At 29.9% G+C, this 22,161-nt stretch overlaps 1 protein-coding gene across 1 annotated transcript in view; it reads right to left on the minus strand.

Moving 5' to 3' along the window:
* Positions 1-7,758: 7,758 nt before the first annotated feature.
* LOC111642151 (heterogeneous nuclear ribonucleoprotein L-like) overlaps positions 7,759-22,161 on the minus strand; it is a 133,598-nt gene continuing 119,195 nt past the window's right edge. The window contains exons 12-16 of the mRNA XM_023388427.1: positions 20,725-20,846; positions 18,386-18,642; positions 14,423-14,480; positions 14,069-14,164; positions 7,759-8,881 (exon numbers count right to left, since the gene is read on the minus strand). Of these exons, the coding sequence (XP_023244195.1) occupies positions 8,823-8,881; positions 14,069-14,164; positions 14,423-14,480; positions 18,386-18,642; positions 20,725-20,846 (592 nt within the window). The 3' untranslated portion in view covers positions 7,759-8,822. The remainder of the gene's footprint in view (positions 8,882-14,068; positions 14,165-14,422; positions 14,481-18,385; positions 18,643-20,724; positions 20,847-22,161) is intronic.

Raw genomic sequence — 22,161 nt, forward strand, 5'->3', positions numbered from 1 at the left:
CAGGACTCTGAAAATTCTTTACTTGTCAGAACCTGTAATATATGGAATAATTGTGCTTACGCTGTCTTAATTTTTAACCATGCCCAATAGCTTCAATAAATGCGTAACGCCAGATTGTGCAAATTGGGCAAAGATACAAATGAGTATAAAGTCTGCAAGTATGAAATTTTTCTTCATAAACCTGATTATTAAGCCAAACGAATTGCCGAATTATTGAGCTATAAGCTTGGTGCCGTTATTAAAGCAGCCGAGGTAGACAAATCAAAAATACTAGAGAGCAAAACTACTACAATCTCGAAAGCAAACTCGAAATCTTCCAGGCTACAGATGAAAAAACACATAATATCTGTCTTCTCTTAAATGCATTAAACACGATTCCAATCACATCAATTGAATCGGAAAGGGCATTCTCGGTAGCAAGACTTTACATTACTAAAATAAGAATTAGATTGAGTGATCGGAGTATTGATCATCTTTGCTTTTTAAAATCTTATGAAAGTTTACAATATTTTGTATTATATTTTATTTAAAAAACGAAAATTACCTTTTAAGTTATAAATTTGATCTAAGTTCAATTTTAAATTTTTAACTCAATTCAAAGCATTTTTGTTGTTGTATGCAGTTTCTAGCAAACTTTAATAAATTTTTTCTATTTGTGAAAATTTCTACGTAATTCAAAGGTAATTTTTATTATATATCTTACACAGCATTATTACAGTAATATGATTTTGGATGATACAGAACTTTAAAATTACTTTAAAAAATGAAAAATAATTATATCATTTAATTTCAAGATATTTTGTATATCTTAAAAATAATTGATTCTATCCCGGAATTTCCCGGGATCCCGGGAAACAGTTCACTTTTATCCCGGAATCACGGGACAAGAAAAAGACCGGGAAATGAGAAATCCTACTAGCAATTATACAATTTAAGCGTAATGTTAATTCTGGTTTTTCTACGTTTCCTATTTAGTCTCCTATTAAAGAGTTTAGAAAAAACAAAAATGGAAATTATATACAGTTAAAGCTCGATATAACGGACTGTTGATCTCGGTCCGGCCAAAAGTATAGGAAAATTATAAGAAAACTCATTGGCCGTATCCAACCTCTTTATAACGGACTCCCGGTATTAAGGACTATTTTTCGAATTAGCACCACAGTCTTCCGTTATTACGCACTTTTTAGTCGCCGCAGTCATCGTTTGATTTACTTTATTTGCAAAAAATATAAAATAACTTAGAATTGATATTTTAATAATTTTTTCGACTGATTTTCACATTACATCTAGTTTTTGTTTCGTTTTCTCTATGAGTGACCAGTCTCTTTGTTGTATAAAACAGAGATGTATCATGGAAAACGAAAAGCTTTAGATTTATATTTTAGATATATTGTTTTCACAAGTTTAATAAAAATCTGGCTTGTGTACTTTAAACCGAAATTTCGTCCACTACGTAATTGAGTTTTGCCCACAAAATCGATATACAGTCGATATTATTATATACAGTAGAATCAGTCCTCTTTTATTAGAGGTAACAGATTCGCTGAAACGATGTAAAAAAATACATTGATTTGGAGACATCTACTAACTGCAAATGTTTACTCTGAGTCCGTTACTGACATCAGCCTGCAAAGTAATGAACTTTTCGCTATAATGGACGAGTCCCTATTAACGAGTAATCGCAATAAACGGACTTTCGTTATAATGGACCAATTTCTTCGATACCCCCGAAAATATTTGAATAAATTATTTACTTTAAAGCTGTTATATTGCCTCATTATCGTGATAAAAACAGGTTTTATTGATAACACAGTTTTGATTTTGCTTTTATTTTGTGGCTTGCAGCGAAAATACATAATTTGAGTTGAAATTTGATCAAATTTACATCAGTAATAATCTAGCAATTAGTGTTTCTCAAACGGGATCCCGGTTGTTTTTTTAACCCAGGAAATTTTTCTTATCCCGGGAAATTCCGCAAATTTCTTAAAAATTCACTTTTTTTCTTATTTTGTGTTAAGGTTAAGAACTTTTGCAAATAGAANAAGTTATAAATAAATATAAATAGATAACACTTAACCCAATAAAATTAAATCTAAATACCAAAATGATTAATTTACTGTGTTTTTGTTATTTCTTACTCCTGTTTTTAAGGTATTCGGCCGAATAGCGAAAAATAGACCGAATAGTAACCGAATATTCGTTACCTCACTAATAATTAACACATAAACTGTCAGAATACATTTGTATTTATTAATTTTAAACCTACTTATTAGTTTTTTTTTTGCTCGTTATGGCATGTCACAAATGGTCAAAAATCAGTACGTAGCTTATTTGTGGAAGAACTCCGAAAATTTTTTACTCGTCGGAACCCGTAATATCTGGAACAATTGTGCTTATGCTGTCTTAATTTTTAACCATGCCCGGTAGATTCGATAACTGCGTAACGCCAGGTTGGGCAAGGATACAAACGAGTACGAAGTCTGCAAGTATGAAGTTTTTCTTCATAAACCTGATTATTAAAGCCAAACGAATTGCCGAATTATTGAGCTATAAGCTTGATGCCGCTATTAAAGCAGCCGAGGTAGACAAATCAAAAATACTAGAGAGCAAAAGTACTACTACAATCTCGAAATCTTCCAGGCTACAAGTGAAAAAACATAACATGTCGTCTAAATGCATTAAAGACGATTCCACTAACGCCAATTAAATCGGAAAGTGCATTCTCGGTAGCAGGACTTTTCATTACTAAAATAAGAATCAGATTGACTGATCGGAGTATCGACCATCTTTGCTTTTTAAAATCTTATAAAAATTTATAATAATATTTATTATGTTTTATTTAAAAACGAAAAATTACCTTTTAGGTTAGAAGTTTGATCTAAGTTCATTTTTTTTAAATTTTCAACTCAATTCAAAGCATTTTGTTGTTGTATGCAGTTTCCAGCAAACTTTAATAAACTTTTTCTATTTGTGAAAATTTCTAGGTAATTCAAAGGTAATTTTTAATATATATCTTATACAGCATTATTAATATGATTTTGGAGGTTGCAGAACGTATTAAATTACTTTAAAAAAATGAAAAATAATTATATCATTTGATTTCATGATATTTTGTATATCTTAAAAATAATTAATTCTGTCCCGGGATTTCCCGAGAAACAGTTCACTTTTATCCCGGAATCCCAGGACAAGCAAANAAGTTTGATCTAAGTTCATTTTTTTTAAATTTTCAACTCAATTCAAAGCATTTTGTTGTTGTATGCAGTTTCCAGCAAACTTTAATAAACTTTTTCTATTTGTGAAAATTTCTAGGTAATTCAAAGGTAATTTTTAATATATATCTTATACAGCATTATTAATATGATTTTGGAGGTTGCAGAACGTATTAAATTACTTTAAAAAAATGAAAAATAATTATATCATTTGATTTCATGATATTTTGTATATCTTAAAAATAATTAATTCTGTCCCGGGATTTCCCGAGAAACAGTTCACTTTTATCCCGGAATCCCAGGACAAGCAAAAGACCGGAAAATGAGAAACCCTAGTTCTCATACATCTATCTCTTTACCGGTCAGAAAATAATGTTCAAACGAGTTTTTTTAAAGCTTTGACATGCGGCTGAATATTTTTATGTGTTTTTCTTGAATTTTGATGTTATTTTCATTCAAGAAGCTTTTTGTAAGAGGGAAGCAAATGATGTCTTCCTTTTCCACGAATTCAAACCAATACATAAGTTTCCTCTTAATTAAAAACAGACACTTTGGCGTTTACATCAAAAACTGCGACAATTTTTTTTGTAATGAGATCCGAGATTCATTTCGTTCATTTTGCTAAAAATGTCAGCCAAATACGCCAGTTCGCACACCCAGCTTCATTTAAAACCGTCGCCAGTAGTACGTTATGGTCCATCAAAAATGCTGTCACCTCTGACCGCAGTTCTATCAAACATCAACGCTTTTTCTCGACACCACCACCACTTGTGTGCAGGAGGGACTCAGTGGCTTCCCGTACCTTCACACATTAGTTTGAAGAGCCTTCTTTTAAGAAATCGCGATTATATATAGTTTATTATTTTTATAGCATCATTCAACACTATAATAATCTCAGAAGGCATTTTTCTCGAGGCGCCTGTCTATAAAGAACGCAATGGCTGCTGTCACATTTCTTTGCCTTAGCTTTAATTTTGGCAATGGCTTCAGCATTGTGACCCATCATTGCCTTTGCACCATCAATACATATATCTGCAGTTTTCCCACGGTATTTCATTTGATGAGAAGAATCCATCCAAATGATTAAATATTCCACCCCGATGTATTGGTCGGTAGTGGTCTGTATAGGTATAGGTCCTGATAGCTTTGTAAGTAAACAAAACGAACAAATACCATTAAAACCTCCAACCTGGCGACGTCAGTCGATTCAACCATTTGTAGTGAGAATTTGGTATACCTGATGCGACTGATAAGTGTCTCACGTCATCAGCCATATCGCTGATTCGTCTAGCAATGGTGTTATTTGACAAAGGAATGTTGGAGATTAAACAACATCTTTTTCACACAAACACGTGGCAATATCGAAGGTAACAACACACACTGAAATGGCATCAGCTTCACCAGTTCGAGCAACACGATAACTTATTAGGCAGGAAGTTTCCAGTACTTTTTCATTATTGGTTTTAGCAAGAGTTGTCATAGTTTTCTGTAAAGCGAAAATTTCGTTGCATTTCCTCTTGAAAAAAATCAGACGATTTACCTTTCATTTCGGGATGGTTTCTCTCTAAATAACGCCGCAGTTTAGCAGGAAAAAGGGAACTGTTGGTCAACACATTTCCGCAAATCACAGAGGCCGACCATTTGTTTCTGTAAATCTAAATAACTTTCTTCTTATTTTCGTTTTTTATTGGGGTCTTTCTCCCATTTGTCACGTTTTGCAAACAATGATTGAGGTGGCGTCGCAGATTCAGAAATGGTTTATTTTGCGGAAAGATTTATCAAACAAACGCTGGAGTGCATTGCTTAGTTATAATGTTTCCTTGCTAGCTTACTTCGCGAGACGATAAATTAAACTAAACTAGCAATGAGCTGCTAATTTATCCTTTTCAAATGTAAACATCCCCCCCTCAAAGTATCTGTTTAAAGCCAGCGATCCACGCCTAAAAGAAAATCACAAAGAAATATGACAACAACAGAGTTTATCTTTCGTAACCAATAATACAAAATAAAGCAAATAAAAATTTTATAACAAAATACAAATACAGTAGAGCGTCGTTTATCCGAATCAATTGGGGAATGGGGTTGTTCGGATAACCAATTATGTACGAAAAAATATATTAATTTATTCCGTGTTGAAATTTTTCTCCGTTGCGTGTCGCTTCGCGTTGAATTTTCGTCGATGTTAAGCCTAACGAACACTATTGTATCATAAAAAATTATTTTTTTTATTTTGTACAAACAAAATAAATATACAGTGGAACTTTGGTATACGTCTGCTTTAGAATACGTCCTGTTTGAACGAAATAAATTTTGCTCGGTATACGACTTCTGTTCGGTATACGACTTAATTCAATTATACGCGCCATCTATGAACAAGTAGCACTATCGATGTAATACACCAGACTAGACGTTCGCGGTGCTACGGTTTATAACAGGGGTGGCCAAAACGTGGCGCATTGGACGATTACAAGTGGCGCTTCAGTTAGTTCTGAGTAAAATTGCCAGATTTGGCTTTTTTGCGATTAAGAATATTATATAAAAAAATAAATTTTTTATAGTCTGTCATGGCAAGTTCATTTGTTGCACAATTCGTTACAGTGTATTTTGCAGATAAAATGAGTGTTCTCCACATAGTAAATTACAGTGAATGCACGTATTTTGAGTATTGCGATCTTTATTTCCGATCAGTTTACAGGCGTGTAAATGGCCGAAAACATTTATTGCGATTAAAGTTATTCCAAGCTGATCTTGTTCTCAGTGTCAATAATTGTGGTGCAGAGTAATCTTCACCAAACGAGACTCTGACAGCAATAGCACCATCATGAAGCAATAGCCCTCTCGTACAGGAGATTATTGTTGATTACTGTAAATTGGTGCTTCAATAAACTGTCATAAATTAATTAATTCAACTGCGTAATAAAGTTATTCCTTTTTCCCTCCTAAGCGAAGCAGATTTATTCTTATCTCTATTTATCAACCCCTAACATTGAACGTAAGATTGTATAAAAAAGTGTTCGAGTTATATGGCGCATCTGAACTCGTCTGTCAAAAAATTGGCGCATGGTATGCAAAAGGTTGGCCACCCCTGGTTTATAACTTTGTTAAATTTCTTTTGATTTTAATTTGTAAGTAATATTTTATTATTTTTATTAATCATGAATTGCAAAAGGGCAACAGAAAAATAAAAAAGTGACTAGAATCACAACGAAACTGAAAAAAGAGATTGTTGAGAAATATGAAGGTGGCACGCGTGTTCGAGATTTAACTGTTGCATTCTGTATTCCGAGAACGATATCGACAATCGTGAAAAATAAAGAAATTATTAAATTTGCTAACGTTGCGAAAGGGGTTAAATCAATTTGTAAACAGAGATCGAAGACATTAGATCATGTCGAGAAATTGCTTTTGCTTTGGATAACTGAAAAACAGTGTGCCGGAGACAGCGTATCGGAAGAAATTATTTGCGAGAAAGTTGAAAGGATACATGCTGATCTCATGAAAAATCAAGCAGAAACTAGCCAGGAAAGCAAGGTGTTTAAAGCCAATTTTTTTTACATGAGAACGGATTAATCATTTTTACATTACTTCTTATGGAAAAGGTTGGTTTGGTATACGTCCTATTCGGTATAAGTCCAAACACCAGGAACGGATTAAGGTCGTATACCGAGGTTCCACTCTATTGAAAAATATAAAAACAATAAAAAAATTATACTTCAGAAGTTAATTTAGTATCAAAAACGTAAAATATTTGAGTAGCCGAAGACAAAGCCAAAGATTACAGCGCCACAACACTGGCGAAAATTAAATTTGTCGACTGGAATTCCTTCGGATAACCGACCTTCGGATAAACGACGCTATACTGTACTTACAATTTGAAAACCAACAAACGCACCAGAATTAATGAATAATGTAATGTTTTCTTACCGAAATGTATCGTAGTAGTTCGGGGTTAGAACGTACGAGTAGAACAATATTTGATTAATGAATACTTACTAACTACACAATTAAACATCAAAGAGGTCAAACACAAAAATAACTCGCTAATAATTCACAATGTTATAGCTGTAGGGAATTCACTGCGAAGTGACTCCAAATTGACTACCAAGCCTCTATTCGCGGTTAAGTTTCGAACGGAACCAGGAATTCTCAGAGTCGAGAATGAGCGAGAAACTTCTCGAACATGCAGTTCCAAGAAATCACTCTAATATTCAAGTTCCGGGGCCATTAAAACGCGGCAAGCGAAAGCCCTGCGCCCCACTCAGTTACAATAATTTTGGAGCTAGTGTCAGCGGAATAACCAAGAGTCATCTGCTAGAGAAGGCGTGAAATTCAACTTGGCAAATCTCCGTTCAGAATGTAATTTATAGTTTTATTTTAAATCCTTTCGTTTCTTATTCTTTAGTTTCATTCAATTTTCATTTATTTTCTTTTCCTTGGGCAGCGAAACACAGGTTGAGAACCACTGATTTAAACATTTGTTGAATAAAATCTTTATAAAGAACAAAAATGATGTTTTTAAAATCTAATATGCAAATATAGCGAAAGATTAGATAAAGAATGACATTTTATTTAACAATGATCATACATTCCATTTCACTACTGTACAGAGAATAGTCGATGGCTTAAAACAACATAATGTCGAATGGATGAAAAATGTAAATAGAAATTGACAGTAAAACAAGATACAAAATACAGACTGGTTGGCTGTAAGAATGTAGTTTAAATAAAATTAAATATAAAACTTTAAAAAATTCCCAATAGAAATATTAGTAATTTGAGTTTATTGGAAAATTTCCTAACAACGAAATTTAATTGTTAAACTTTTTAAAAAAATGTCCAGTTTATATTTTAATAATAGAAAAACTCTTGAAATTATGTATTAATGAAATTTAACCGAGAAAGAGCAGCTCCTAATTTGTCTTTGGAGCATCTCATGTAATAATTCTGTTACATATAAACAAATCTGTAATAAATCAGAAATTCACATAGAAAACAACAGTTAATGCTAATCTGATTAAAATAAGTTTTCATCAGTTTTAGATTCCAAATAATGAGCATAAATGCGGTTTAGTCACAAATGAAAAATTTGCATATTTTAAATCAAAATGACATTTTTTACAATTAAAATTCGTTAACTTCATACAGAATGACTATTCGTTTAATATTTTATATGATTTTATTATACTATGTAATGCGATTAAGTGAAAATTTTCAGAATGACATAAAAATTTCTCTATTGTTAGAGATCTTTATATAAATTCAAGAACCCATTTTTATATAAATTTTTTTTTAATTTCTTTATATTAATTTATATTAAAAACTACACTAATACAAAGGTATGTGTTGTCTTAAACATGTTCACAATGCATTTAATGTATCTACAGATCCTGGAAATGTAGATAAATGGTAAATCTTCAAAACTGATCTCATGTAGAAAACAAATAATTTTCTACAAGTTAAAAGATGAAGACACATTGATAGACATAAAATATTAATATGCACAATAGTGATATATGAAGATCTGAAAATACTTCCTAATTTCTTTAGATCTTTAAAGAAAACACTGGATTCATTTCGTGAACAAAATATTTTAAAATATCTTCAAAATCTTCAAAAACGAGGAGTTGAGAATGAAAAGCATAGCTTCAAAATATATGGGAATTTTCCACCTGAAAGTTACACATTTAATGAATAACACAATACATCTATATTATCATTAATAAATTAAAATATTAATAAAACTATCCTGGATTACTTCAACAGTGACACTGTTTTCTGAAAATTAAGTTTTCCACTCATTAATTTAGCATTTAAAATAGGTTTAGTTTTTAATGAACATAAAATTTTATCTTTGAACAAAAGTGCTTTTCTGGCTGACATTTTTTTTAGAATGTTATATATATTTACATTTTAAGATTTATATATGATATGTTATTTCACACTTACATTTAAATTCAATAAAGGTTAAATCAATTATGCTTTAGTAAAATGGCAATTTCATTTATTGTACCAACTGAAGAAAAGCTGCACTCAAAATGTGTTTTGGCAAATCTAACAAATTGTTGAATACAAAATGCATAGCCATGTGTTTTTAAATACACTTAATAATGGTTATTATAAAGAAAACATAATACAAGACAAAACAATTGAAGATAAGATTGCATATTTCTTAGACTACCCTAAAATTATTTTGTAATTTGATTAGTATATGTTCTCATTCACCTACTATATTCATTGGATCCTATGTCTTGAGTTTTGCTTTAATTTTTGCAAAATTATATTAATGAAAAAATCTTCAAGAATTTAAAACCCACCACCAGTTTATTTTGTAGAGTAAAGACAAAAGATTTTACATTAATAGTATAAAATTTTGAAAAATAACAGTCACAAAATAAGTTCATGTATAGTTATAACTATTAGAGATTTTACATCTTATGTTTATACTGTGTATAAAAAGATTTGATCATCTTTTATGATATGATTTTTAATAAAAAAAAATTAGCATTAGAGATTATTATCGAACTGCATAATATTTCATACAAATAACAACAATTTTAAGTATTAAAAAAGTTGCTATTTTACTTGTTTCTACCATATAAGTTTCTATAAAAAATTCTCATTGTTATGCACAAAGATACAATTTAAAAATGTCTAATTCTAGAAACAAAATGACATTTTTGTCAAATATTGAATAAATGCAATATATATTATTATAATTTTATCAATTACCATTTATTAGGACAAAAGCAGCTTTGAATACTAATGAGTTAGATGTGCTTGTTTTATTTTTGCAGAATTAAATCTTGGCTAAATATTTGATACTGCAAGACGTGACATCTTCAACATTTTTCAGAGTTACTGATATTTTGTTTTTACAATAATCAGTGATAAAAAAAAGAGTATAACAAATATAGCAAGAAGCATAATGAACATATTGTATAATAATGAAAATTTAAATAATACTGTTCTGCCCATTTCAATACATAATAAGAGAAAAGATCTTGAGTACGAATTTTGTCTTGGAAATTTGAAGAATCAATTCTACAAAGCTTGGAGCCAATCAAAATTATTAAGTTATTTCAGTTCATAATGAACTAAAATAAATTAATAATTTTGTTCAAAAAGCTCAAAAAGTAAATATTTGTGGAACCTCACAGAAAAATGCTCTATTTTGCATAAAACCAAAAACAACACAAAACAAAAGAAACTTCATTTCTGAAATTTGTGAGACAAAACAAAGGACCCATTTGTCATATAAATCAATAGATTGCTCATGTGTATTTAAAAGTTATTTTAATAAAACATTAGTAAATGTAGAAAAAAATACAATTAATTTTTGATATATTTAAAAAAATAAAATAGATATGAGACAACCTTATATCTTCTAGTCCTACTTTTTAATATTTCTTCTGCATAATTTTTTTCTGGTTAGTGTCCTTTATAAATAATCAATTTATTTAAATCTCAATATTCTCAAGAATTTAAAGTCTCTCCTAATTCTCAAGAAAATTTTTGTTTTATTGATTTCAGAATTTAATTCTTGAGGATCCGATTGTTCAGGACACAATCTGCAGTAACAGTATATAACTCAAGGGTGTACATATTTTATAGTAAAATGCTAATGAATGATGGTAATAAAATTTTATTAAAACTTTTATTTTTAGTAATTAAACTATTATATTTATATAAGAGCAAAAACTTTGCTAACATTACCTCACATGATGGCATGTGCAATGCAAAGTTTGAAAAAGTAATAGTAGTAGAATGAGACTGATTACGGAAAGATTTAATTGAATAGTAGTAACAGATTACAGCAAAATGATTTCTTTCCCTATTATGTATCCAGAATGTGATTTTTATTTTTAATTAACTATTTTAACCCGACGCGAGTGAGGTTAGGTATGTCATACCCAAGAAGTTTTTAAACGCAGATTATTTAATGTTATCATTGCCATGCAAATCCCGTTTTCACAGTAGCTGGAGGTAAGGGAGGGCAAGGTGCAGTGTTGAGTTTAATGGGAGATACATATGCACAAAGGTGGCTGGGGTATGTCACACCTGACCTCGTAGTCAGTGTTACATTTTTGAGTTTACAGTAAGTTTATGAGTTATAGTTATTTATAGTATTCTTTATTTTGAGATTTCTCAAGATGTCTTATGAAGAAAATGAACGTCGGCTACAAGAATTTTTAGAAAACTGTTCAAGTGCTAGTTCCTATGACTCCAAGAGGGAAGAAGAGATTAATAACGTTTCTCAAAAAAGTGAAGAAAACGATTCGGAGCAGGAGGGTTTTTTTGGATGATTCGGAACTGTGTCGAGACTTCATTCATAATTTGGATTAAAATCTGATAAATGATATTCTTCGCATTAGACAACAAAACATACATCTTCCAAAGGAAACTTGAAAGAGGATTGCTGATCAACTAAGAGAATCTTCATCACCAGTTCCCCAAAAAACGGTTGGTAAATATGTCAGGTGTGTACTAAAAAAAAAAAAAAAAGGAAAACAAAAACAAAACATTGCTGTTCAAAGTGTGAGAAGCCAATATGTATGGAGCACATGATTTTTATGTGCAAAGATTGTGCTGATTTGTAGGTGTAATGTTGGTGCTGTGCTAATTGATCTCATAAGACCTTTTAGTTTTTTTTTTCTATTTTTATAATTAGAAGATACTATAGTTATGTTGATTAACCAAATAAGTTGTAACTTTGTTCAAATTTTATACGAAATAATGTTAAACTACCAAAACTTGTACTTTTTTTCAAAGAAAATATAGACACTTTGAAAAGTGTTTTTTTTTTTTTTTTTATTGAAATAACAATCTAAAACGTAGTATTTTATTTACTCATCTTGTTAAATGGATACTATTATTATCATCATCCCAAATAAAAAAATACTTAATACACAATTATAATATCAAACATTTGGCATTACAGTATCGGGTATCTCCTACCCACCTCATAGCTGGTGTAACAATTTCTCACCCCATTCACGCTGGGTTAAATCAAAATGGTTTTTGTACTTTTGATAAATAGTATTGGATAATCTGACAAACATTTCAGGTTAAAGTGACAACCTTCACAAACAGTTGCTGAAGATTTTGCAAAGCCAAATTTTGTTGTGTGATTATTTACAGGATTATAGTATAAGAAACTCTAATTTAGACTCAAATTTTGAAAAATGGTTTGAGATACATTTTTAATGTAGCTGAAAAATGCTTTTGTACATACAGAGACTGAAATTTTTAATCTACTGTTTCTGAATATGGAATGGGAAACATTAAAAATTTCCATTCCTAGAAATCTGAACTTCCAAGAAACAGCAAAATTACAAATACAGGTATCCTTTGTATAAAACAGTACTTCTACAACACAGTTTGAAAATTGGTGATATTCCCATACAAAATTTCACAATTTTTAAGAGTAAACTCAGTTATTCAATTTTTTTTATTCAAGCAAACATGTGTGTTGTCTCAAATTTGCCCACAAATTTTAGTTTATTGAAATTTTCAATTTGCTTTGTGCCTTTTGTCAGGTTTTCTTTAATGAAAACTGATAGTACAATTTTTTTCTTCCTTGTCCCATCTTTCCTATCAATCAAGTGTTGTCATCATTTCTTTCAGATTTTAGCCTTTAACACCCAATGTATTTTGTTTTTGGGCTGCAATTTGAAAAATTATAAATTCCCACTGTCGTCCATCCATCTTTCCTTAATCTCAAGAACAAAGTTAAAAATGAGACCAGAGATGGAAACCTTAAGGGCAGGAGGTCCTGATTAACTATATACAAACTTTCAATGAAAACTGGAAGTCACGTTATTTCAATTCAAAACTTTCCCATGAAAGGAGTTAATAGATGACCAGCACGACACTATTATTAAAGGAAAAGTACCATGTATAAGCAAAGCACTACTAATTTGAGGAGGCAAGCATGTATTTTAAATTAATTAAATTAAAAATATGATTAAAAATTGCAGCTTAGCATTGTGACAATGTTACAATAAATAATTACTCGTTATAGATTAACCTATCCCAAGGTGAAATTTTTCTCTGATGTTTGTCACGTCACATTGAATTTTTGTCAATGTTAAACCTAACTAAAATTACAAACTAAAATAACAAAACATGTATATTACATGTTTTGTTTATTTAAACATTTTTTTAACTGTAGGCAAGCAAGCATTCATAAAATAATGAACAATGGTATCTCAGTACTCGAAAAATTCGTTATTCAAACAAATTCTGGAAAAAAGTCACTTGGTACTCAACTGAACAAACGTGACCCCTTTAGAGCAAAAAAATTTGTTCTAGAGGGGTCATGACTAATAGCAATTTTATTTTGTCACCCATAAAAATTTTTTGTCATAAAAATAAAAAATATGAAAATGTTGCAGATCTTTCTGATCAAGATCAACAAAAAAGCTGAGATGATAAGGTTACTTTGTAAAAAAAAAATGATCTCATTTAACTAAAATTAATATTAACACGTAATACAGTACTTTTAATTTTGATTGTTAGTTAATTACTGATCAGAAATAAATTATCAATTACTTTAATAAACATATTTCTCTTAGTAACAAAAAAAAAAAAAAAAAAAAAAAAGCAAACTTTTGCTAACTTCTAGAATATAACCCTGTGTTTTGCATTAGTCCTTTGTTTTGTATAGCATGGATTCACAAAACAGCACTTTTTTGAAACACAACTACCTACCATGTTATACAAGAGATGCCTGTACTTGAAAATCTTACAACTTCATTATTAATTATAAATAATGCATAGTTAAAATAATTTTACAGAAAATTATATAGATGTTTATTTTCAGCTCAGTATATTAATAATATAATGCTTACCCTTACCCTGGTTTGAAATTGGTGTGTGATTACACATCACTAAAGCCTCCAGAGCTTCAGACAGTTTTTCAAATTCAAGCAATCCGGAAGAACTTCTTTCAGCTATAATTTAAATAAGAAATTAAAAGATCAACAACACATTAAATTTATATTATTAAGAACTTCAGTTTTATTTATAAAAGTTTCTTTATTACAAAATTCCAACAATTAAAAATCCTCTAATATCCAAAAGACTACAAGTTTCACATAAATAAATTTTAAATTAAAAAATACCTTAATGTATTTTCAAAATTTTGAATTTATTAGTAAATCATAACAATAGTTATTTCAATTTAATTAGTAAATTTAATTAAAACTTACTTTTTGATGGAAACATTTTAATCGATACAGGTGGCTTAACTTCAGCCTCTTCAAAAACCTAGAATTAATGCATTTGGTTAAATATTAAATATATTGATGTTACAAATTTAATAAAGTTTCAAGATAAAACTGAATTTCTTTACACCCATCAATATAAATTCTGCTTGAATTTCAGAAAAAATATGATAATACACCACAGGTAGTCATCAGCTTATAATGGAGTTCCATTCTGGGACTTCCAAGTCAAACATAAAAATAATGGAGATAATGATGATGATTTCCCAATGGTAATATATAATCCTAAATAATATTATATATGTATGTATATTCTAATCAGTTACTGTTTGTATAAATACATACCATAAAACAATATAGGATTACTTTTTAGGCATATTGCACTTCAAACCTATGTTTAATATTTTGACTACCATATTTTATGGCATGTTAGATGCACCACCAATTCAGCACAAAATAATTTTGAAAACAGTATTTAGTGTATTTAAGCTATCCCATATCTTTGGTAATTGACCCCAAATTGTTTTATGAACTCTGGTTATAAAAAAACAATAAAATTAGAAAGCACGCTTTTATTTATTAGGGAAAAAGAGGAGTTTAAAAGAGATCATTTATGTTAAAATATTCTGCACAAATACATGCAGAAGCTGCTAGCCACAGCAAAAGATAACATGTTTTGTATAGAAATGTTGTTGTTTGATTAGAGTTAGATCAGGCACAGATTACCTGTACCCTACATAACTGAAGGCCACTTCAAAAATTCATTAGTCTACGAGAGATTGAAACTTCACATATAAGACACGGGGACATTTTTTGAGCCTTTTTTCGGACAAAAGTTGCATTGTAAATGCAACAAAACACTAACTAATTATGATATTTTAATAGTAAATATTCATGAACACATTCAGGTAGTAACTATATTCTATAATAAAAAAAATGTAAAGAGTATTGAAATTTCATGTAAAATTGATTTTAATCTTACTATTAATTTTTATTTACTTATTAATTCACATTAGCATTATTAATAAATTGAAATAATAATTCAGACTGAAAGTTAGATTCATTCATTGAGGTGCTAATAATGGAAATCTGAATTATAGTTAACATAAATTAACCAGTTGTTATTATATAGACTGAGATTATTCCAGTTATATTATTACATTTACCAATGAATTGTATCATGCCATTAGCATGTATAACTAATTGTTTGGACTCAATTTAATATATTGATTTTGTTCATTGTATGTACAGATGTTTACTAGTTGGAAACTGACTATTTATTATATATATGTGTTAATAACAGCCTTTTTTTTTTAACAAAAACATTTGATATTTGGATTGATTGTTTTAATTTAGTGTAAAACACACATTATTGATTTCATTTCTAACAGAATGAACTGTTAGATAGTTTGTTAACATTAGAATAGACATGGTTTCCTCATATCTAGAACAGCCTCAGATGGTCTAATTAAATAGCTTTTAAATTACAGAAAAAGAAAATAGTTAAATATATAAGAATGATAAAAACAGACCAAATTTAATACAGACATAAATAATAAAATCTATTTTATTATTTATGTCTGTATTAAATTATAAATAATAAAATATACTTTATTATTTATATTTTAACTTTTTTTGGAAGAATATTTATAGTAATTAAAACATCATGCGAGTTTTAATGATTTTTCCATTCTTATAATCTACAAAGTTTTTGAACACTATTGTCAAATAAAAAATAAGTATTCTTCTATAATCCTTCATGAAAATGACTAAATGCAATGTTAAAGTTTTTGACAAAAGGTAAATGCAAGTAATTATCTTATATGAATGTTCTCTTGTAAAGAGAAAAATGCTATCTTGTAAAGAAGACCCTGAAATAATTTGTTTTGATGGTATTCATAATTTGAACATTATCTTCTCTTAGTTCTGCTTTGAAATTGAGATTCTCATCTTGGTTGATGATTTTCTTTCTGTTCAACAGTGACACAATTTCAAGTAATCTTTAGTCCCTTGTAGGATCTCCTCTTGTGCACATATATGCAGTGATATGGTCAAGCATGAAGGCATACAAGCACCATACACTACTATATTCTAACATGACACACTACTAGTCTGTAGGAAATCATGTTTCTCCATCATGATATAACTGCAAATGAAAGTTGATTATGCTAGGATGTTAAAGGCAGGATATCTAATAGTTACTGTGTATGCAAATTTGCCTGTGCTAGTCACCTGCCAGTGAAACAGGAAGTGACAGGATTTTGTAGCAAGACTTTCATCTGTCTCTGAACTGTAGACAAAGATGACATTAGTTACAATTCTTGTGATAACTCAGGATGTATTTTCTTCATAATTGAAGCAGTTTAAAAAGTGGATAAGTAATATGGTGTAAAGAATTCTTTTGTGTTTTTAATTGTAAAAGTGTCAGAACCTACAAGAAAAGGCTGACACTTGATCTTTTTTTAACATTGTGAAATTTTCTACCAATTTTTACCTGGGTTTAAGAAGTATTCTTCAAAGCAATTTTTTAAAACTGTTACTTCTATGGTGGTGTATAAGGGATAAAGATAGACTCGAAAAGTTATTTTTGACTTTTTGTAAATAGTCTAAACTTCAATTATGATGACATTAGTTGTTTAATTTATGCTAGTCTCATGATCAGACAATCATCTCTTCTGGTGGCCCGTCTAAAATGAACAGACATTTATGTTCATGTATCCACAATCCTCAAAACTTCTTAAAATCAGATCAAAATGGCAATCATCTCTTCTGGTGGCCCGTCTAAAATGAACAGACATTTATGTTCATGTATCCACAATGCTCAAAACTTCTTAAAATCAGATCAAAATGGCCAGATCATAAGCAAAGCAGTAAAACAAACATCCTGCTTCCTTCATCCCAATGATATAGCTTTTCTCAAATTCTGTTGGCAGTGCATAATATGAATGCCAGGATTGCATATATGACATAATCAAAGACCTTCAAATAGGTACATTGAAAACTGTACCTGCTGATGAGACTCTGCAAGTCCTTTTATAAGATACTGGAGTAGCAATTTTAAAGCACTCTGGTCTGTCATGTAACTGGACTACAACTGTAATCATTTATATTCTTGTCTGAGACATAGTGCAGGCTAGGTTTTGCATTAATCACATGACTATTTTGGGGTGTAAACTTAAAATTTAATTTTAATCACAATCTAAATTGTAGTGTTAGAAAATAATTTATATCAAATTTAATTCAGTTTTAGCTGTGTTTGTTTTTAAAAACAAAATAACATTTAGATTGTGATTAAAATGATTGTGGTTATACTTAAGTGATTTAGCTTAGCACTAAAAGTTTGAAAGAAAATAATGAACTAATTTATATCACTAACAAAATTATAATACTAAATCCTCTAAAAACTCAAAAACATTATCATGAAACTGATATTTTACCTCACAGGCAATACCATGTTCTGAATTTAAAATATAATTTATATAATTCATAATTCAAAATAAATATAAACATCCAATAATCTGATTTTCATTTAAAGCCAAATGATCTGCCAGATTATATTGGACCAGAATAGGGCTATTATTTTAATATGTAAATCTCAAGTAGTTTTGCCTAGAAGCAAGCATTAGGCACCATCTCTTGACAAAGATTGGACAGAGATGTGGATAGAATAACTGGTAATGTATCTGCACAGTAAGCAGGAGATGCAGGCTTCTGCTTACTGTGCAGATACATTGCCAGTTATTATCCAGAGCAAGACAGTTGCAGGCTTCTATCTTGCTCTGGACCAATTTTTTTTTTCGTCCAAGACTTTCTAAATTAAATATTTATCTATTTATAATTATTAAATTTATCAAGATATAGTGCCTAATGTCTACCTTCTAAACAAAATTACTTATGATTTAATTATATTTTTAAGAACTCTTAATAAAAATATTTCTGTATATTTACTTTTTTTAGCTCATCTTCTTTTATTCCATAAGGGGCATTGAAAAAGTGAAGAATTTTTGATGGTGGTTGGATTCTATTCTTGCCAGCTGATTCTGGATTAGTGAAACGATTGTTACGATTTCCCATAAAATCTTTAAAGGATGGAGTTCCATCAGGAAGACTAAATGGTTGCTGCACATCATTCAAGAAAGCTTGCTTAGAATAACTAAAAATATATAAATATTTTATTATAATAAACCTGGAAAAATAGCTCAATTCTTAATCAATTTCAGTTATGATTTTCATTTAATAAAAAGTAACAAATTTGCTTTAAAAGGTGTGGTAGTCGATAAATCTTAAATATTGGCTTTTTGTCCATTTCTCATCACACATTGATAAAAACAAACACATTTGGTTGAAGATGTTCTTATCTTTGACAAGTATAAGTTAGTAACTGTTTCTGTGGTCACAATTCATTTCTACTTCACAAGCAGAAAAGCAAGTTGACAATCAATATTCACCCACACAAAAATGCTTGAGAGACTATTCTGACTGCCTTTGAAGGACCATCCCACTCCTTTGCAATGCTCTCTATAACTTTGCTATAATTTATAACAAAGCTCTATAAAAACTAGTAGAGGTATCCAGATTGTATAGGAATTGGATATAAAATTTTTAAAAGTTTTATCACTTAACAATTAAACTTTAACAGATTGTTTAAAAGAAAAAGTTTGAATTTGAATGTGGTTGTCATAGAAATGCATGTTCCACCAATAAAAATTATGTCAAGAATAAAGAGTGAAACTTTCAATGGGGTTGGTATAAAAATTACAGTACTTAAAATCATTTTACTTTTTTCAGATTTGAAATGTTTTTAATAATATACTCAAAATCCTCTTTTCACTGCATCATTTCATTTTGCTACAAGAAGTCTGCTTCCACTAAAATATTTCATGTACTTAAGTCACTGAATGAGCAAATAAACAAGTTTACCTTGTTTATTTGCTCATTTAAAAAATGTCACTATATTCTTGGCAAAAAGTAATTTGAAATTTAAAATATCATCATCATATTACAGTAGATCCCCCCTATAAGACGGGTTCCTATAATTACAATTCCTATAAGACGGCGAAAAAATTGTGGCGGTATCCGTAAACAATGGTAAAAAAAACTCCTATAATTACGTAAAACATCATCGGGCAGCCGAACTACTTTCCGCCGTCCAGTGCCATGCTACGGATAGTTTAGGCAGGTAAAATGAGTTTAGTATCGTCTGTACATATAATTATATATAAATTAGGTACTGTATACATAATTATATATTAACTTAATTTATTGTAACTTTATTATAATTATATATATACTTTCTGCCATCTAGCACCTCGCTACGGAGAGTTTAGGCGAGCTACCGTCTGTACAGTATGTAAATTAGGTACCGTAAGTCTAATACAGTACTGTAATTTTATACATTTCTTGTGAAAGAAACATTTTTTATTCAACGGCAATTAAAATTATTTATATTAATGATGTCTCCAAAGTTCAACGAAGTTTTCGCAGAAAAATAACATCAGAAATCGTGGCCGCGGTTTGCTGCACTGTTCCGTGACAAAAACAAGCTTGAGCAACGGCAATGTCGAACGGTGCACACTCGGTAAGTAATTCTACAATTTTTTTTGTTTATAGCGTAGTTTATACGGATTATTTCCAAAAAAATATATACGTATTTTGGAAATGTTGAGTCAGATTAATCTAGAATCGATTAATTTTATGGAAGAAAACCTTTCAAACAGCCGTAGTCTGTAAACTTCACACGTGTCAGGCTGTGATTCCTACAAACTTGATTCATAAAGAACGGAACGTATCTACCATCTTATAGGGGGATCAACTGTATAATGAATAGAAAGTTACAATAACAACTAAGTTATTTTGCATATTATCCAATTGAATCTGTTTATTTAAATATGTGGCTTTTTGGATTACTAGTGTAATCATCAAGCAAACTGTTGTCAAATAAATATTCTGTACAATTATTTATTTCTATTTGTGTAGGGCATCATTATTAGCAAACAATAATGTGTTTGCATAAACACGTTATAAAAATGTATCTTAGTCTATCCTGTGTTATTCCTGACATATATTAGGGTTGTGACCTTTGACCCACGGAGTTAAACCAGATATATCTTGTTAGAGTATCGGTACCTTTTTGATACTAGATGTCGATATGCATCATTTTTATATTAAAACAAACTTTCGAAATATAACTTTTTTGTTTTTATATTTTTCAATAAATTTTTCTTTTATTCCATAAGGGGCATTGAAAAAGTGAAGAATTTTTGATGGTGGTTGGATTCTATTCTTGCCAGCTGATTCTGGATTAGTGAAACGATTGTTACGATTTCCCATAAAATCTTTAAAGGATGGAGTTCCATCAGGAAGACTAAATGGTTGCTGCACATCATTCAAGAAAGCTTGCTTAGAATAACTAAAAATATATAAATATTTTATTATAATAAACCTGGAAAAATAGCTCAATTCTTAATCAATTTCAGTTATGATTTTCATTTAATAAAAAGTAACAAATTTGCTTTAAAAGGTGTGGTAGTCGATAAATCTTAAATATTGGCTTTTTGTCCATTTCTCATCACACATTGATAAAAACAAACACATTTGGTTGAAGATGTTCTTATCTTTGACAAGTATAAGTTAGTAACTGTTTCTGTGGTCACAATTCATTTCTACTTCACAAGCAGAAAAGCAAGTTGACAATCAATATTCACCCACACAAAAATGCTTGAGAGACTATTCTGACTGCCTTTGAAGGACCATCCCACTCCTTTGCAATGCTCTCTATAACTTTGCTATAATTTATAACAAAGCTCTATAAAAACTAGTAGAGGTATCCAGATTGTATAGGAATTGGATATAAAATTTTTAAAAGTTTTATCACTTAACAATTAAACTTTAACAGATTGTTTAAAAGAAAAAGTTTGAATTTGAATGTGGTTGTCATAGAAATGCATGTTCCACCAATAAAAATTATGTCAAGAATAAAGAGTGAAACTTTCAATGGGGTTGGTATAAAAATTACAGTACTTAAAATCATTTTACTTTTTTCAGATTTGAAATGTTTTTAATAATATACTCAAAATCCTCTTTTCACTGCATCATTTCATTTTGCTACAAGAAGTCTGCTTCCACTAAAATATTTCATGTACTTAAGTCACTGAATGAGCAAATAAACAAGTTTACCTTGTTTATTTGCTCATTCAAATAAACAAGTTTACCTTGTTTATTTGCTCATTTAAAAAATGTCACTATATTCTTGGCAAAAAGTAATTTGAAATTTAAAATATCATCATCATATTACAGTAGATCCCCCCTATAAGACGGGTTCCTATAATTACAATTCCTATAAGACGGCGAAAAAATTGTGGCGGTATCCGTAAACAATGGTAAAAAAAACTCCTATAATTACGTAAAACATCATCGGGCAGCCGAACTACTTTCCGCCGTCCAGTGCCATGCTACGGATAGTTTAGGCAGGTAAAATGAGTTTAGTATCGTCTGTACATATAATTATATATAAATTAGGTACTGTATACATAATTATATATTAACTTAATTTATTGTAACTTTATTATAATTATATATATACTTTCTGCCATCTAGCACCTCGCTACGGAGAGTTTAGGCGAGCTACCGTCTGTACAGTATGTAAATTAGGTACCGTAAGTCTAATACAGTACTGTAATTTTATACATTTCTTGTGAAAGAAACATTTCTTATTCAACGGCGAT

Source organism: Centruroides sculpturatus, unplaced genomic scaffold (genome assembly GCF_000671375.1).
Source record: "Centruroides sculpturatus isolate CEXI.00-Female unplaced genomic scaffold, Cexi_2.0 scaffold1541, whole genome shotgun sequence".
Lineage (NCBI taxonomy): Eukaryota > Metazoa > Arthropoda > Arachnida > Scorpiones > Buthidae > Centruroides > Centruroides sculpturatus.